A 12953-nucleotide genomic window follows, 5' to 3' on the forward strand; every position below is an offset into this window, starting at 1 on the left:
CACAGGGCCCCTTTGGGACAATAGACTGGGACCTCTACCCTGGACTGTCAGAGGTTAGAGTGGGGGTCTGGGTCTCTATGGGGAAATCAATGGATATATTTCAGATAATCCCACAACATTTAATGTTTACTATTTGGTTCTTGAATTTAGAAATCTGCTAAAACATATGTTTCTAAAAAAAGTTCAAGATGTAATTTTGTGCATTTTGAAAGCACTTTTAGGCAGTATTTGCCCCTTCTTCAAGATTAATGAAATGAATGCTGTTTTTATTCTGTTTGTATGTGGGGCATGGTTGAAAACATTATATTTCTTTGTATAAACATACAATTACAGCTTGAATTGATTCTCTTTATCTGTTGCTTAAGATAAATATTTGTGTATAGAGCTTCACCCCCAACGGCTTGATAGCAACTGCTTGTGTAGAGATGAATGAGCATTTAACAAGGCACAGTTGTATTGTTTAGTGGAAGCTCTTTCAATGGGCAAAGTGTGGGAAAGCTCTGGAGAGCAGAGTCACAGTTCAGTGTCCTCATCAGTCCCACCAGCACCTGTGAGTCTCTATGGTGAATAGGCACACTTCTATTGTTCAGTGGATAGAATGGGTGGGAGGGGGTATTTTGGTTATTTCTTACGCTTTCTTAGGAGGGAAATACAAAAATTATTAAATAAAGCAAATTCTGATATATTTACCCAAGTTATGATAGGCTTTCTCCATCTTGATGATGGACAGGTTTATTCAGTGCATTTATATAGTTCAGTTGTTTGTGTGATAAACAGAGAACAGCTCTCAATTCCAATTAGGCACACAAAAGTTAACCCTTTGTCGATTTATAATGAAAAAAATCACAGACAATAATTTTCAACAGAGTACTCAAAATCATGTGTTCTAAGCCGTGATAGGATGAATATTTATTCATAAAGTTATGTCCTGTTAGTATAATCCTGCCAGTGCTGATCTTTCCCTCCAAAATCCAGAAGGTCTGTGACGTCAGCCTCTGTCTTTAGTACAACACAGAGCCAAAAGCCGTCACTAATGGTCCACTGAGCAGCTTTTGTAATGCATTGATCACAGCACACAGGACTCAGTGTGGGAAACTCAGATCAGCTCTCTACTCACACTGACCGGTAGCCTCAAGACAGAGGACACATCTGCTACATTTGAACTCCAAAATGCTTGAAATTATAACTGCTAATACGGAGTTAAGAGAACCCTTGCTATTGATACTGATGACCCCTAAAATACTGAAAACCAAGGTACACATTATCCCGGTATCTATCCACTCACCTGTTAATGTTGACAATAATCTTATATATTCCTAAACATTCTAACCTACTGCATGAAATTTAACAGGAATTGTAATTATGATACATTGTCATGTATCATCATATTGTTAAATGTAACTACCGGTATCTGAAAAGTAAAAGCATATTGTAGAATCATTCATTAACAGAGGTCATATTAATGGAGAGAATAAAGTGTTTCTAAGTCAGTGATGAAGCATGGATACAGAATACCACATTCAACAATGTCCTTATAGGTGGGGATTATTAACACTGTTCGTTTCATTAGAGAATCTGTGTCAGTCCCACACGTGTAAGTTGTAATGATGAGCGTGTGCTCTGTTAGTGTCATTGATCCCAACATCAGGCAGCAGATCTAGGGGTCACCACTTTCCCAGATTCACACAGCGCTCTGTCAGTCACTCTCCATCACCCCCCACCCCTCCACCTGTTCCCCTGAGACGTGACCATTGTCCCCCAGCAATAGGAACACTGAGCATGTGGCAGCTCCACACTCCTCATTGTCCTCCCAAGCTCTCCCATTGGCTACAGACTGTGAGAAACTCCAACAAGCCCAAGACCCACACATTCATATGTAGATTTGGGACTATATATAGGAGAGATGAAGCCAGTAGAGATCAGATTCTCTCTACACAGACCTCTACAGCACAGAGATCCAGCCATGGTACCTACAATCACTTCAGCTATGATCTACTCTAAGGAGCACCTGACTCTGACAAACAAGGTGAATTGAAGATTCAAATTCAATGACATTTATTACATTTGTATTGATTGATTGTTAATCTGCTTCGGTAATGTAATACACCAGAATAAGGTTATTAATGATTCCTCTTCTGTTCTTGCAGCTAAGAAAGCCAGTGGTGGAGAAGTTACGCAGAGATCGTATCAACAACAGCATTGAGCAGCTCAAGTCTCTCCTGGTTCCAGAGATCCTCAACCAGCAGCCCGACTCCAAGCTGGACAAAGCCGACATCCTGGAGATGACAGTTTGCATCCTGAGACAACAGCAACAGAACCAGTCAGTGAGCTCCTCCTTCTGCTCAGCACCTGTCAATCAGGGTTACTCCAGGTGTGTCCAAGAGATTGTTCACTTCCTGTCTAAAGATGAGCTGACGACACAGTCCCAGAGAAGACTGCTGAGCCACTTCCAGAGCCTGCAGCCATCCTCTGAGAAGAACAGGAGGGAGATTGACCGTCCTCAGCTGAGCTCCCCAGCCCAGCACAGCATCAGCAAAGACAGGAGTCCAGTCAACATCACCCTCTGGAGGCCCTGGTAGAGACCTACAGACTGGAGCTCCACTCAGACAAACACAATGGATGGACCATATTGGTCTAAGATTAATTTCCTGGACAGTAATGAGTATAAGAAAATATCTTCTTTATTTTCTGTTTATGCAGGAGTTTTTTAAAGTCTTGCTGTCATTGAGACATTTCATTTCAGTTGTACTGAAGTTAAAACGTTTTACAAGAAAACAATATGATCTTTTAAAAATACATTTTTGTAGTGTTAATTGAAATCATTATAACCTTTATGTTTCGTGAAACGTGTTGCTTATATTGATCATGTTTTATATTCATGATTAACAATAACTTTAATGCTCCTCCATGAGAACCTTTAACCCACAATAGATATTATATAATCAATTGTTTGTGATTACCTACTACTGATCTGTTTAAAGGTCAAAATGTATAAGACAAAAACCTATTGCCACTACATTTGTGTAGTGATAGAGTCATATTGACATTGTATTGAGCATCTTCTGTGAAGCATGTATCAGTTATATATTTGATATTGATCAACTTGAGCTACAGCATCAATGTTCCTCCAAGAGGATTATTTATCCAAACTGGGTATTATACCTTTTATCATCACTCTGTGATTAGCAGTGTTTGATTTGTTACAAGATCAACCATTATTTGTGAAATTGTTGATCATGTTATTTGAATAATAATTGTATTGCAAATGGGAGAAAGAAATGTCTAATTGAAAAAACCCTGTTTATTTTAAACAATTCTGTTGTCTTTTAGGAAGACAGTAACTTTGTATCCTATACTCTGATAGAGTATCATATATTGGATATTTGTTCAACTTCTTGCTGTGATGTTAAATCACTTTATTTCTGTTGAAATATTTACCTGACATTAAGGTATTGATGGTGTGACTCATTCAGTCAGTCTGAATAAATACACTAATCTTCAAATGAAACATTCTTGTCTGTTACTCCACTCTTTTCTCCGCTGAAATTAGCTTCCAATAGAGTTACGTTACTGACATGATATTCCACATATACAGTTGAAGTGGGAAGTTTCCATACACTTAGGTTGGAGTCATTAAAACCTGTTTTTCAACCACTCCACAAATTTCTTGCTAACAAACTATAGTTTTGGCAAGTCGGTTAGGACGTCTACTTTGTGCATGACAAGTCATTTTTCCAACAATTGTTTACAGACAGATTATTTCATTTATAATTCACTGTATCACAATTCCAGTGGGTCAGAAGTTTCCTTACACTAAGTTGACTGTGCCTTTAAACAGCTTGGAAAATTTCAGAAAATGATGTCATGGCTTTAGAAGCTTCTGATAGGCTAATTGACATCATTTGAATCATTTGGAGGTGTACCTGTGGATGTATTTCAAGCCCTACCTTCAAACTCAGTGCCTCTTTGCTTGACATCATGGGAAAATCAAAAGAAATCAGCCAAGACCTCTGAAAAAGAATTGTAGACCTCCACAAGTCTGGTTCATCCTTAGGAGCAATTTCCAAATGCCTGAAGGTACCACGTTCATCTGTACAAACAATAGTACGCAAGTATAAACAACATGGGATCACGCAGCCGTCATAACGCTCAGGAAGGAGATGCGTTCTGTCTCCTAGAGATGAAAGTATTTTTGTGCGAGAAGTGCAAATCAATCCCAGAACAACAGCAAAGGACCTTGTGAAGATGCTGGAGGAAACGGGTTCAAAAGTATCTATATCCACAGTAAAACGAGTCCTATATCACCATAACCTGAAAGGCCGCTCAGCAAAGAAGAAGCCACTGCTCCAAAACCGCCATAACAAAGCCTGACTACGGTTTGCAACTGCACATGGGGACAAAGATCGTACTTTTTGGAGAAATGTCCTCTGGTCTGATGAAACAAAAATAGAACTGTTTGGCCATAATGAACATCGTTATGTTTGGAGGAAAAAGGGGGAGGCTTGCAAGCCGAAGAAAACCATCCCAACCGTGAAGCACGGGGGTGGTAGCATCATGTTGTGGGGGTGCTTTGCTGCAGGAGGGACTGGTGCTTTTCACAAAATAAATGGCATCATGAAGAAGGAAAATTTGGTCGATATAATGAAGCAACATCTCAAGACATCAGTCAGGAAGTTAAAGCTTGGTCGCAAAAGTGTCTTCCAAATGGACAACGACCCCAAGCATACTTCCAAAAATGGCTTAAGGACAACAAAGTCAAGGTATTGGAGTGGCCATCACAAAGCTCTGACCTCAATCCCATAGAAAATTTGTGGGCAGAACTGAAAAAGTGTGTGCGAGCAAGGAGGCCTCCAAACCTGACTCAGTTACACCAGCTCTGTCAGGAGGAATGGGTCAAAATTCCCCCAACTTATTGTGGGAAGCTTGTGGAAGGCTACCCGAAACGTTTGACCCAAGTTGAACATTTTAAAGGCAATGCTACCAAATACTAATTGAGTGTATGTAAACTTCTGATCCTCTGGGAATGTGATGAAAGAAATAAAAGCTGAAATAAATAATTCTCTCTACTATTATTCTGACATTTCACATTCTTAAAATAAAGTGGTGATCGTAACTGACGTAAGAAAGGGAATCTTTACTAGAATGTCAGGAATTGTGAAAAACTGAGTTTGAATGTATTTGGCTAAGGTGAATGTAAACTTCCGACTTGAACTGTAACTACTAGCTAGACTACAGTATATGGGGCTAAATAAGAAAAAGCCTGCTTTGAGCCAAGACTGTACAGAAGGATCTTGAAAGAATGACACTAGACAGGTTTTTCATGTTCCTCTTGGTGCTTCTCTGAAAATCTACAGAGTAAAATAAAATACATTTCTAGCCGTACTTTATTAATTCACGTGATTTGATTTGATGTAGTCAGAAATTGCTGACTAAATATTTAGGCTGTTTATTTGACGTATGATATCACTTAAATGTAATGAAGTGTGAAAGAGATAATTGGTCATGTGAGTTCCTAGAGATATGGCTGTGTTGTTTTTACTGAAACACCTGTTTTGCATAAATGTATTTTAAATATATCAGAATGTATTGCGATAGCATTTGCATTCCATGATTTTTAGTGGAATGTGGTGTTAGGCCAAAACTGCTGCTGTCATCTTAGTGCTCTAAAAGTTTAGGGCTGCGGGCTGCATGATGTGATGTGTTATAAGACACACTTCTATTGTTCCTCCATTGAAAGCAGTGAATGGAGAGAATGTGGGAAACCGAGGAGAACTCACTCACAGGGCCCCTTTGGGACAATAGACTGGGACCTCTACCCTGGACTGTCAGAGGTTACAGTGGGGGTCTGGGTCTCTAGTGGGAAATCAATGGATCTGTCTCTAATGATCCAATAAATGTCCTGCCATGTGTGTCTTGCAGGAAGAAATCTGATCAAATATACCTTTCCCAAAAGGTTCAAGACATCATATTTTGATGAGCTTTTTTGGACCACATTTGAGCAGTACTTACATCTTCTTCAAGATTATTGCAATTAATCCAGTTTTTATTCTGTTTGTATGTGGGACATGGTTTAAACATGCCATGTGTTTGTATACAGAAACACACTTACAGATTCAATCGATTCACTGTAAGTCGGAGTCTGTTTCTTAAGATAAATATTTAAGTAATTCTCTTTTTACCCCCAAGGGCTTGATGAGAACTGCTTGTGTAGAGATGAATTAGCATTTATCAAGGCACACTTCTATTGTTTAGTGGAAGTTCTCTCAATGGGCAGAGAGTGGGAAAGCTCTGAAGAGCAGAGTCACAGTTGATTGTCATCATCATCAGTCAATGTAAATTGTCTGGTGGCGATTTTCATGAATTGTTCAGCTGTCTATTGGCTTGGGGGTAAAAGCTGTTGAGGAGCCTTTTGGTCCTAGACTTGACGTTCCGGTACCGCTTGCCGTCCTGGATGGCAGGAAGCTTGGCCCCAGTGATGTACTGGGCCATTCGCACTACCCTCTTTAGCGCCTTACGGTCAGATGCTGAGCAGTTGCCATACCAGGCAGCTCTCAACGGTACAGCTGTAGAACCTTTTGAGGATCTGGGGACCCATGCCAAATCTTTTCAGTCTTCTGAGGGGGAAAAGGTGTTGTCGTGCCCTCTTCACAACTGTCTTGGTGTGTTTGGACCATGATAGTTTGTTGGTGATGTGGACACCAAGGACCTTGAAACTCTCAACCTGCTCCACTACAGCCCCGTCAATGTTAATGGGGGCCTGTTCGGCCCGCCTTTTCCTGTAGTCCACGATCAGCTCCTTTGTCTTGCTCACATTGAAGGAGAGGTTGTTGTCCTGGCACCACACTGCCAGTTCTCTGACCTCCTCCCTATAGGCCGTCTCATCGTTGTCGGTGATCAGGCCTACCACTGTTATGTCGTCAGCAAACTTAATGATGGTGTTGGAGCCGTGTTTGGGTGAACAGGGAGTACAGGAGGGGACTAAGTACACACCCCTGAGGGGCCCCAGTGTTAAGGATCAGTGTCGCAGACGTGTTGTTGCCTACTCTTACCACCTGGGGGTGGCACGTCAGGAAGTCCAGGATCCAGTTGCAGAGGGAGGTGTTTAGTCCCAGAGTCCTTAGCTTAGTGATGAGCTTTGTGGGCACTATGGTGTTGAACGCTGAGCTGTAGTCAATGAACAGCATTCTCACATAGGTGTTTCTTTTGTCCAGGTGAGAAAGGGCAGTGTGCAGTGCGATTGAGATTGCGTCATCTGTGGATCTGTTGGGGCGGTATGCGAATTGGAGTGGGTCTAGGGTGTCCGGGAGGATGCTGTTGATGTGAGCCATGACCAGCCTTTCAAAGCACTACCGACGTGAGTGCCACAGGGCGGTAATCATTTAGGCAGGTTACCTTTGCTTCCTTGGGCACAGGGACTATGGTGGTCCGCTTGAAAAATGTAGGTAGCGGGATTTCTTATAAGCGCCCGGGTTGAGTCTCCCGCACCTTGAAAGCGGCAGCTCTAGCCTTTAGCTTGATGCTAAATCCATGGCTTCTGGTTGGGATATGTACGTACAGTCACTGTGGGGACGACGTCATCGATGCACTTATTGATGAAGCCGATGACTGAGGTGGTGTATTCCTCAATGCCATTGGATGAATCCCAGAACATTCTCCAGTCAATACAGTCCTGTAGTGTAGCATCCGCGTCATCTGACCACTTCCGTATTGAGCGAGTCACTGGTACTTCCTGCTTTAGTTTTAGCTTGTAAGCAGAAATCAGGAGGATAGAATTATGGTCAGATTTGCCAAATGGAGGGTGGGGGAGAGCTTTGTATGCATCTCTGTGTGTGGAGTAAAGGAGGTCTAGGATTTTTCCCCCCCTGGTTGCACATGTGACATGCTGGTAAAAATGTGGTAAAACTCACTTAAGTTTGCCTGCATTAAAGTCCCCGGCCACTAGGAGCGCCGCTTCTGGGTGAGCATTTTCTTGTTTGCTTATGGCCTTATAGAGTTGGTTGAGAGCGGTCTCTGTGCCAGCTTCGCTTTGTGGTGGTAAATAGACGGCTACGAATAATACAGATGAGAACTCTCTTGGTAGATAGTGCAGTCGACAGCTTATCATAAGGTACTCTTCCTCAGGAGAGCAATACCTCGAGACTTCGTTAACCAGCTGTTACTGACAAAAAGACCCCCCCTCGTCTTACCAGAGGTAGCGTCTCTGTTCTGCCGGTGCATGGAAAATCCTGCCAGCTCTGTATTATCCGTTTCTTCGTTCAGCCACGTCTCGGTGAAACATAGGATGTTGCAGTTTTTAATGTCCTCTTGGTAGGATAATCTTAATATTAAGTCATCAATTGCATTTTCTCACAATTGCACGTTAGCAAGAATGGAAGGCATTGGGAGTTTACTCGCTCGCCTCCGGATTCTCAGAAGGATCCCCCATCTGTGTCCTCTTTTCCGGTGTCTTTTCTTCATGCAAAAGGCGTGGATCTGGGCCTGTTCCAGTGAAAGCAGGATATCCTTCTCGTCGGACTCGTTAAAGGAAAAAGTTTCTTCCAGTCTGCTGTGATTAATCGCTTTCCTGATGTCCAGAAGTTATTTTCGGTCATAAGAGACGGTAGCAGCAACGTTATGCACGCAATAAGTAAAAAAATAAGTTACACAAAACGCAAAAGAAAAATAACAAAATTGCAAAATTGGTTGGGAGAATGTAAAACGTCAGCCATGGTCTTCGGCACCATCTTGTCTTCCAGCACCTGACTGTCTGGGGAACACCCAGAGCCACTGGGGAACAGGCACACGAATAGAAGGGAATTTAAAAGGTATCTTTCTTCCTCCATCTCTTCTGTCTTCCTATGATGTGATAGCTGAATGAAGACAAGATATTATATCTAAAACCAAATGTGTGTGCAACTGTGCATATAACTAACACTTTTTAATTTGTATTTTAAGCTTCTGCAAAGTCACAAAGCAAGTTGAACATAAACATGAACATAAAATCCTTAATCGCTGTGAATGAAATAAAAATACATTCTAAGTACACATATGTTTTGCAGCACAATTTTAAGATTAAAGCCAGTGTTATGGTGTTTCCCTCCAGAATCCAGATGGTCTGTGATGTCAGCCTCTGTCTTTAGTACAACACAGAGTCAATAGCCGTCACTAATGGTCCACTGAGCAGCTTTTGTAGTGCATTCATCACAGCACACAGGACTCAGTGTGGGAAACTCAGATCAGCTCTCTACTCACACTGACCGGTAGCCTCAAGACAGAGGACACATCTGCTACCTCTGGACTCCCAAAGTGAGGGTTAATTCCCTCCACTCTCAAAATACGGAAATAGTGAACGTGTGCTGCTACAAGACTTGTTCTAACTAATGAGAAAACCACAAGGCTGCTGAGGGGAGAACGGTTCATAATACTGTCCAGAATGCAGTAAAATGGAATGGCATCAAACACCTGGAAACCATCTGTTTGATGTATTTGTTACCATTCCATATATTCCGCTCCAGTCATAACCACGAGCCAGTTCTCCCGAATGAAGGGGCCACCAACCTCCTGTGGAGAGAACCAATAATCGATCAGTTCAATCATTATCAATTAGATTGTCTTATCATTTATCTTAAATAGTTTGAGTGCAATGATTTGGGGGGATCATGTATTTAACACACATTTTTAAAAGGAATGAAGACAATTTGACAAAGGATAGCCTGTGAACTTTGATCCAAATATTTGATGAGCACCCCTACCTTGAAATGAAACTGGAAGAGACCACAGCACATTCAAAACTGTGTAATCAGAGGTCAAACCCATCTTCAAGTGTTTAAATGTGACTGAACCTGCACTGTAACAAAAACAATGGTATTCAGCAACAACAATCAAATGGACTTGGGCAGCAGCATCTGTTTTAATGTAAAGGATGACTGTCAGTCCCACACGTGTAAGTTGTAATAATGAGGAGTGTGCTGCTCTGTTAGAGTCATTGATCCCAACATCAGGCAGCAGATCTAGGGGTCACCACTTTCCCAGATTCACACAGCGCTCTGTCAGTCACTCTCCATCACCCCCCACCCCTCCACCTGTTCCCCTGAGACGTGACCATTGTCCCCCAGCAATAAGAACACTGAGCATGTGGCAGCTCCACACTCCTCATTGTCCTCCCAAGCTCTCCCATTGGCTACAGACTGTGAGAAACTCCAACAAGCCCAAGACCCACACATTCATATGTAGATTTGGGACTATATATAGGAGAGATGAAGCCAGTAGAGATCAGATTCTCTCTACACAGACCTCTACAGCACAGAGATCCAGCCATGGTACCTACAATCACTTCAGCTATGATCTACTCTAAGGAGCACCTGACTCTGACAAACAAGGTGAATTGAAGATTCAAATTCAATGACATTTATTACATTTGTATTGATTGATTGTTAATCTGCTTCGGTAATGTAATACACCAGAATAAGGTTATTAATGATTCCTCTTCTGTTCTTGCAGCTAAGAAAGCCAGTGGTGGAGAAGTTACGCAGAGATCGTATCAACAACAGCATTGAGCAGCTCAAGTCTCTCCTGGTTCCAGAGATCCTCAACCAGCAGCCCGACTCCAAGCTGGACAAAGCCGACATCCTGGAGATGACAGTTTGCATCCTGAGACAACAGCAACAGAACCAGTCAGTGAGCTCCTCCTCCTGCTCAGCACCTGTCAATCAGGGTTACTCCAGGTGTGTCCAAGAGATTGTTCACTTCCTGTCTAAAGATGAGCTGAAGACACAGTCCCAGAGAAGACTGCTGAGCCACTTCCAGAGCCTGCAGCAATCCTCTGAGAAGAACAGGAGGGAGATTGACCTTCCTCAGTTGAGCTCCCCAGTCCAGCACAGCATCAGCAAAGACAAGAGTCCAGTCAACATCACCCTCTGGAGGCCCTGGTAGAGACCTACAGACTGGAGCTCCACTCAGACAAACACAATGGATGGACCATATTGGTCTAAGATTAATTTCATGGACAGTAATGAGTATAAGAAAATATCTTCTTTGTTTTCTGTTTATGCAGGAGTTTTTAAAGTCTTGCTGTGATTGAGACATTTCATTTCAGTTGTACTGAAGTTAAAACTTTTTCCAAGAAAACAATCTGATCTTTGAAAACTACATTTTTGTAGTGTTAATTGAAATCATCATAACCTTTATGTTTTGTGAAACGTGTTGATTATATTGATCATGTTTTATATTCATGATCAACAATAACTTGAATGGTTCTCTATGAGAACTTTTAACCCAAAATGGATGCATCATCATCAATTTGTTTGTGATTGTATTTGAAAATTCTGTTTTTATGGTTGAAATATTAGAGTTATTTTTTTACCACTACATTTGTGTAGTGCTAGAGTCATATTGACATTGTATTGAGCATCTTCTGTGAAGCATGTATCAGTTATATATTTGATATTGATCAACTTGAGCTACAGCATCAATGTTCCTCCAAGAGGATTATTTGTTCAAACTGGGTATTATACCTTTTATCATCACTCTGTGATTAGCAGTGTTTGATCTCTTTTAAGATTATACTTTATATGTGAAATTGTCACTTACATTATTTTAGTAATGTGTTTATATCAAATGGGAGAACAAATGTCAAATTGAAAAACACGTTTATTTTGAACAATTCTGTTGTCTTTTATAAAGACAGTAACTTTGTATCCTATACTCTGATAGAGTATCATATCTTGGAGATTTGTTCAAGTTCTTGTTGTGATGTTTAATCACTTTATTTCTGTTGAAATATTTATCTGACATTAAGGTATTGATGGTGTGACTCATTGAGCCAGTCTGAATAAATACACAAATCATCAAATGAAATATTCTTGTCTGTTGCTTCATTCTTTTCTTGACAAAGACAATCCTCCAACAACATTACATTATTAAACTACTGATTTATGAAACTCCACATAGATTAAGTGGCAGATTCAAAAATAATAAAAGTTATCCCCCAAGACTATACAGAATACAGACTGCATTGGAATGCAACACTCAATCAAATCAATACATTCATTTGTATCTCTGGGTGCTTCATTCAAAATCTACAGAGTAAGATCAGTGTTAAGAGACATTTCCAGTCATGCATTACTTTTTTACTGTCATTGTTTAAGTGTAAAGTTATGATAGGCTTTCTCTGTCTTGATGATGGACAGAGTTGTACTCAGTACATTTATATAGTTCAGTTGTTTGTGTGATAAACAGTGAACAGCTCTCAATTCCAATTAGGCACACAAAAGTTAACTCTTTGTTGATTTATAACGAAACAAATCACTGACAATAATTTTCCACAGAGTACTCAAAATATCATGTGTTTTATGCCATTAAAGGATGAATATGTATTTATAAAGCTGTGTCCTGTTAGTATAATCTTGCCAGTGCTGATCTTTCCCTCCAAAATCCAGAAGGTCTGTGACGTCAGCCTCTGTCTTTAGTACAACACAGAGCCAATAGCCGTCACTAATGGTCCACTGAGCAGCTTTTGTAATGCATTGATCACAGCACACAGGACTCAGTGTGGGAAACTCAGATCAGCTCTCTACTCACACTGACCGGTAGCCTCAAGACAGAGGACACATCTGCTACGTTTGAACTCCAGAATGCTTGACCTTATAACTGCTAATACGGAGTTAAGAGAACCCTTGCTATTAATACTGATGACCCCTAAAATACTGAAAACATATGTACACATTATCCTGGTATCTATCCACTCACCTCTTAATGTTGACAATAATCTTATATATTCCTAAACATCCTGACTGACTGAAAATAAAAATATGCATGAAATTAAACAGGAATTCAAATTGTGATACATTGTCATGTATCATCATATTGTTAAATGTAACTACCGGTATGTGAAAAGTAAAACCATATTGTAGAATCATTCATTATCAGAGGTCATATCTATGGAGAGAATAAAATGTTTCTAAGTCAGTGATGAA

At 40.7% G+C, this 12953-nt stretch overlaps 2 protein-coding genes across 2 annotated transcripts; both read left to right on the plus strand.

Annotated features, from left to right (window-relative positions):
* The first annotated feature begins 1888 nt into the window (after positions 1-1888).
* On the plus strand, positions 1889-3508 carry LOC106582843 (transcription factor HES-5-like). Its single transcript, XM_014166346.2, has 2 exons — positions 1889-2026; positions 2148-3508. The coding sequence occupies exons 1-2, from the start codon at positions 1904-1906 to the stop codon at positions 2577-2579; spliced, it is 555 nt and encodes a 184-aa protein (XP_014021821.1). The 5' UTR covers positions 1889-1903; the 3' UTR covers positions 2580-3508.
* A 6766-nt stretch (positions 3509-10274) lies between these two features.
* Positions 10275-11832, plus strand: hes5 (hairy and enhancer of split 5 (Drosophila)). Its single transcript, NM_001140664.1, is given in 2 exon segments — positions 10275-10358; positions 10480-11832. Coding segments are annotated over 2 exon segments (495 nt in total). The 5' UTR covers positions 10275-10295; the 3' UTR covers positions 10912-11832.
* Positions 11833-12953: the final 1121 nt, after the last annotated feature.

This window comes from Salmo salar, chromosome 22 (assembly GCF_965601325.2).
Source record: "Salmo salar chromosome 22, fSalSal1, whole genome shotgun sequence".
Classification (NCBI taxonomy): domain Eukaryota; kingdom Metazoa; phylum Chordata; class Actinopteri; order Salmoniformes; family Salmonidae; genus Salmo; species Salmo salar.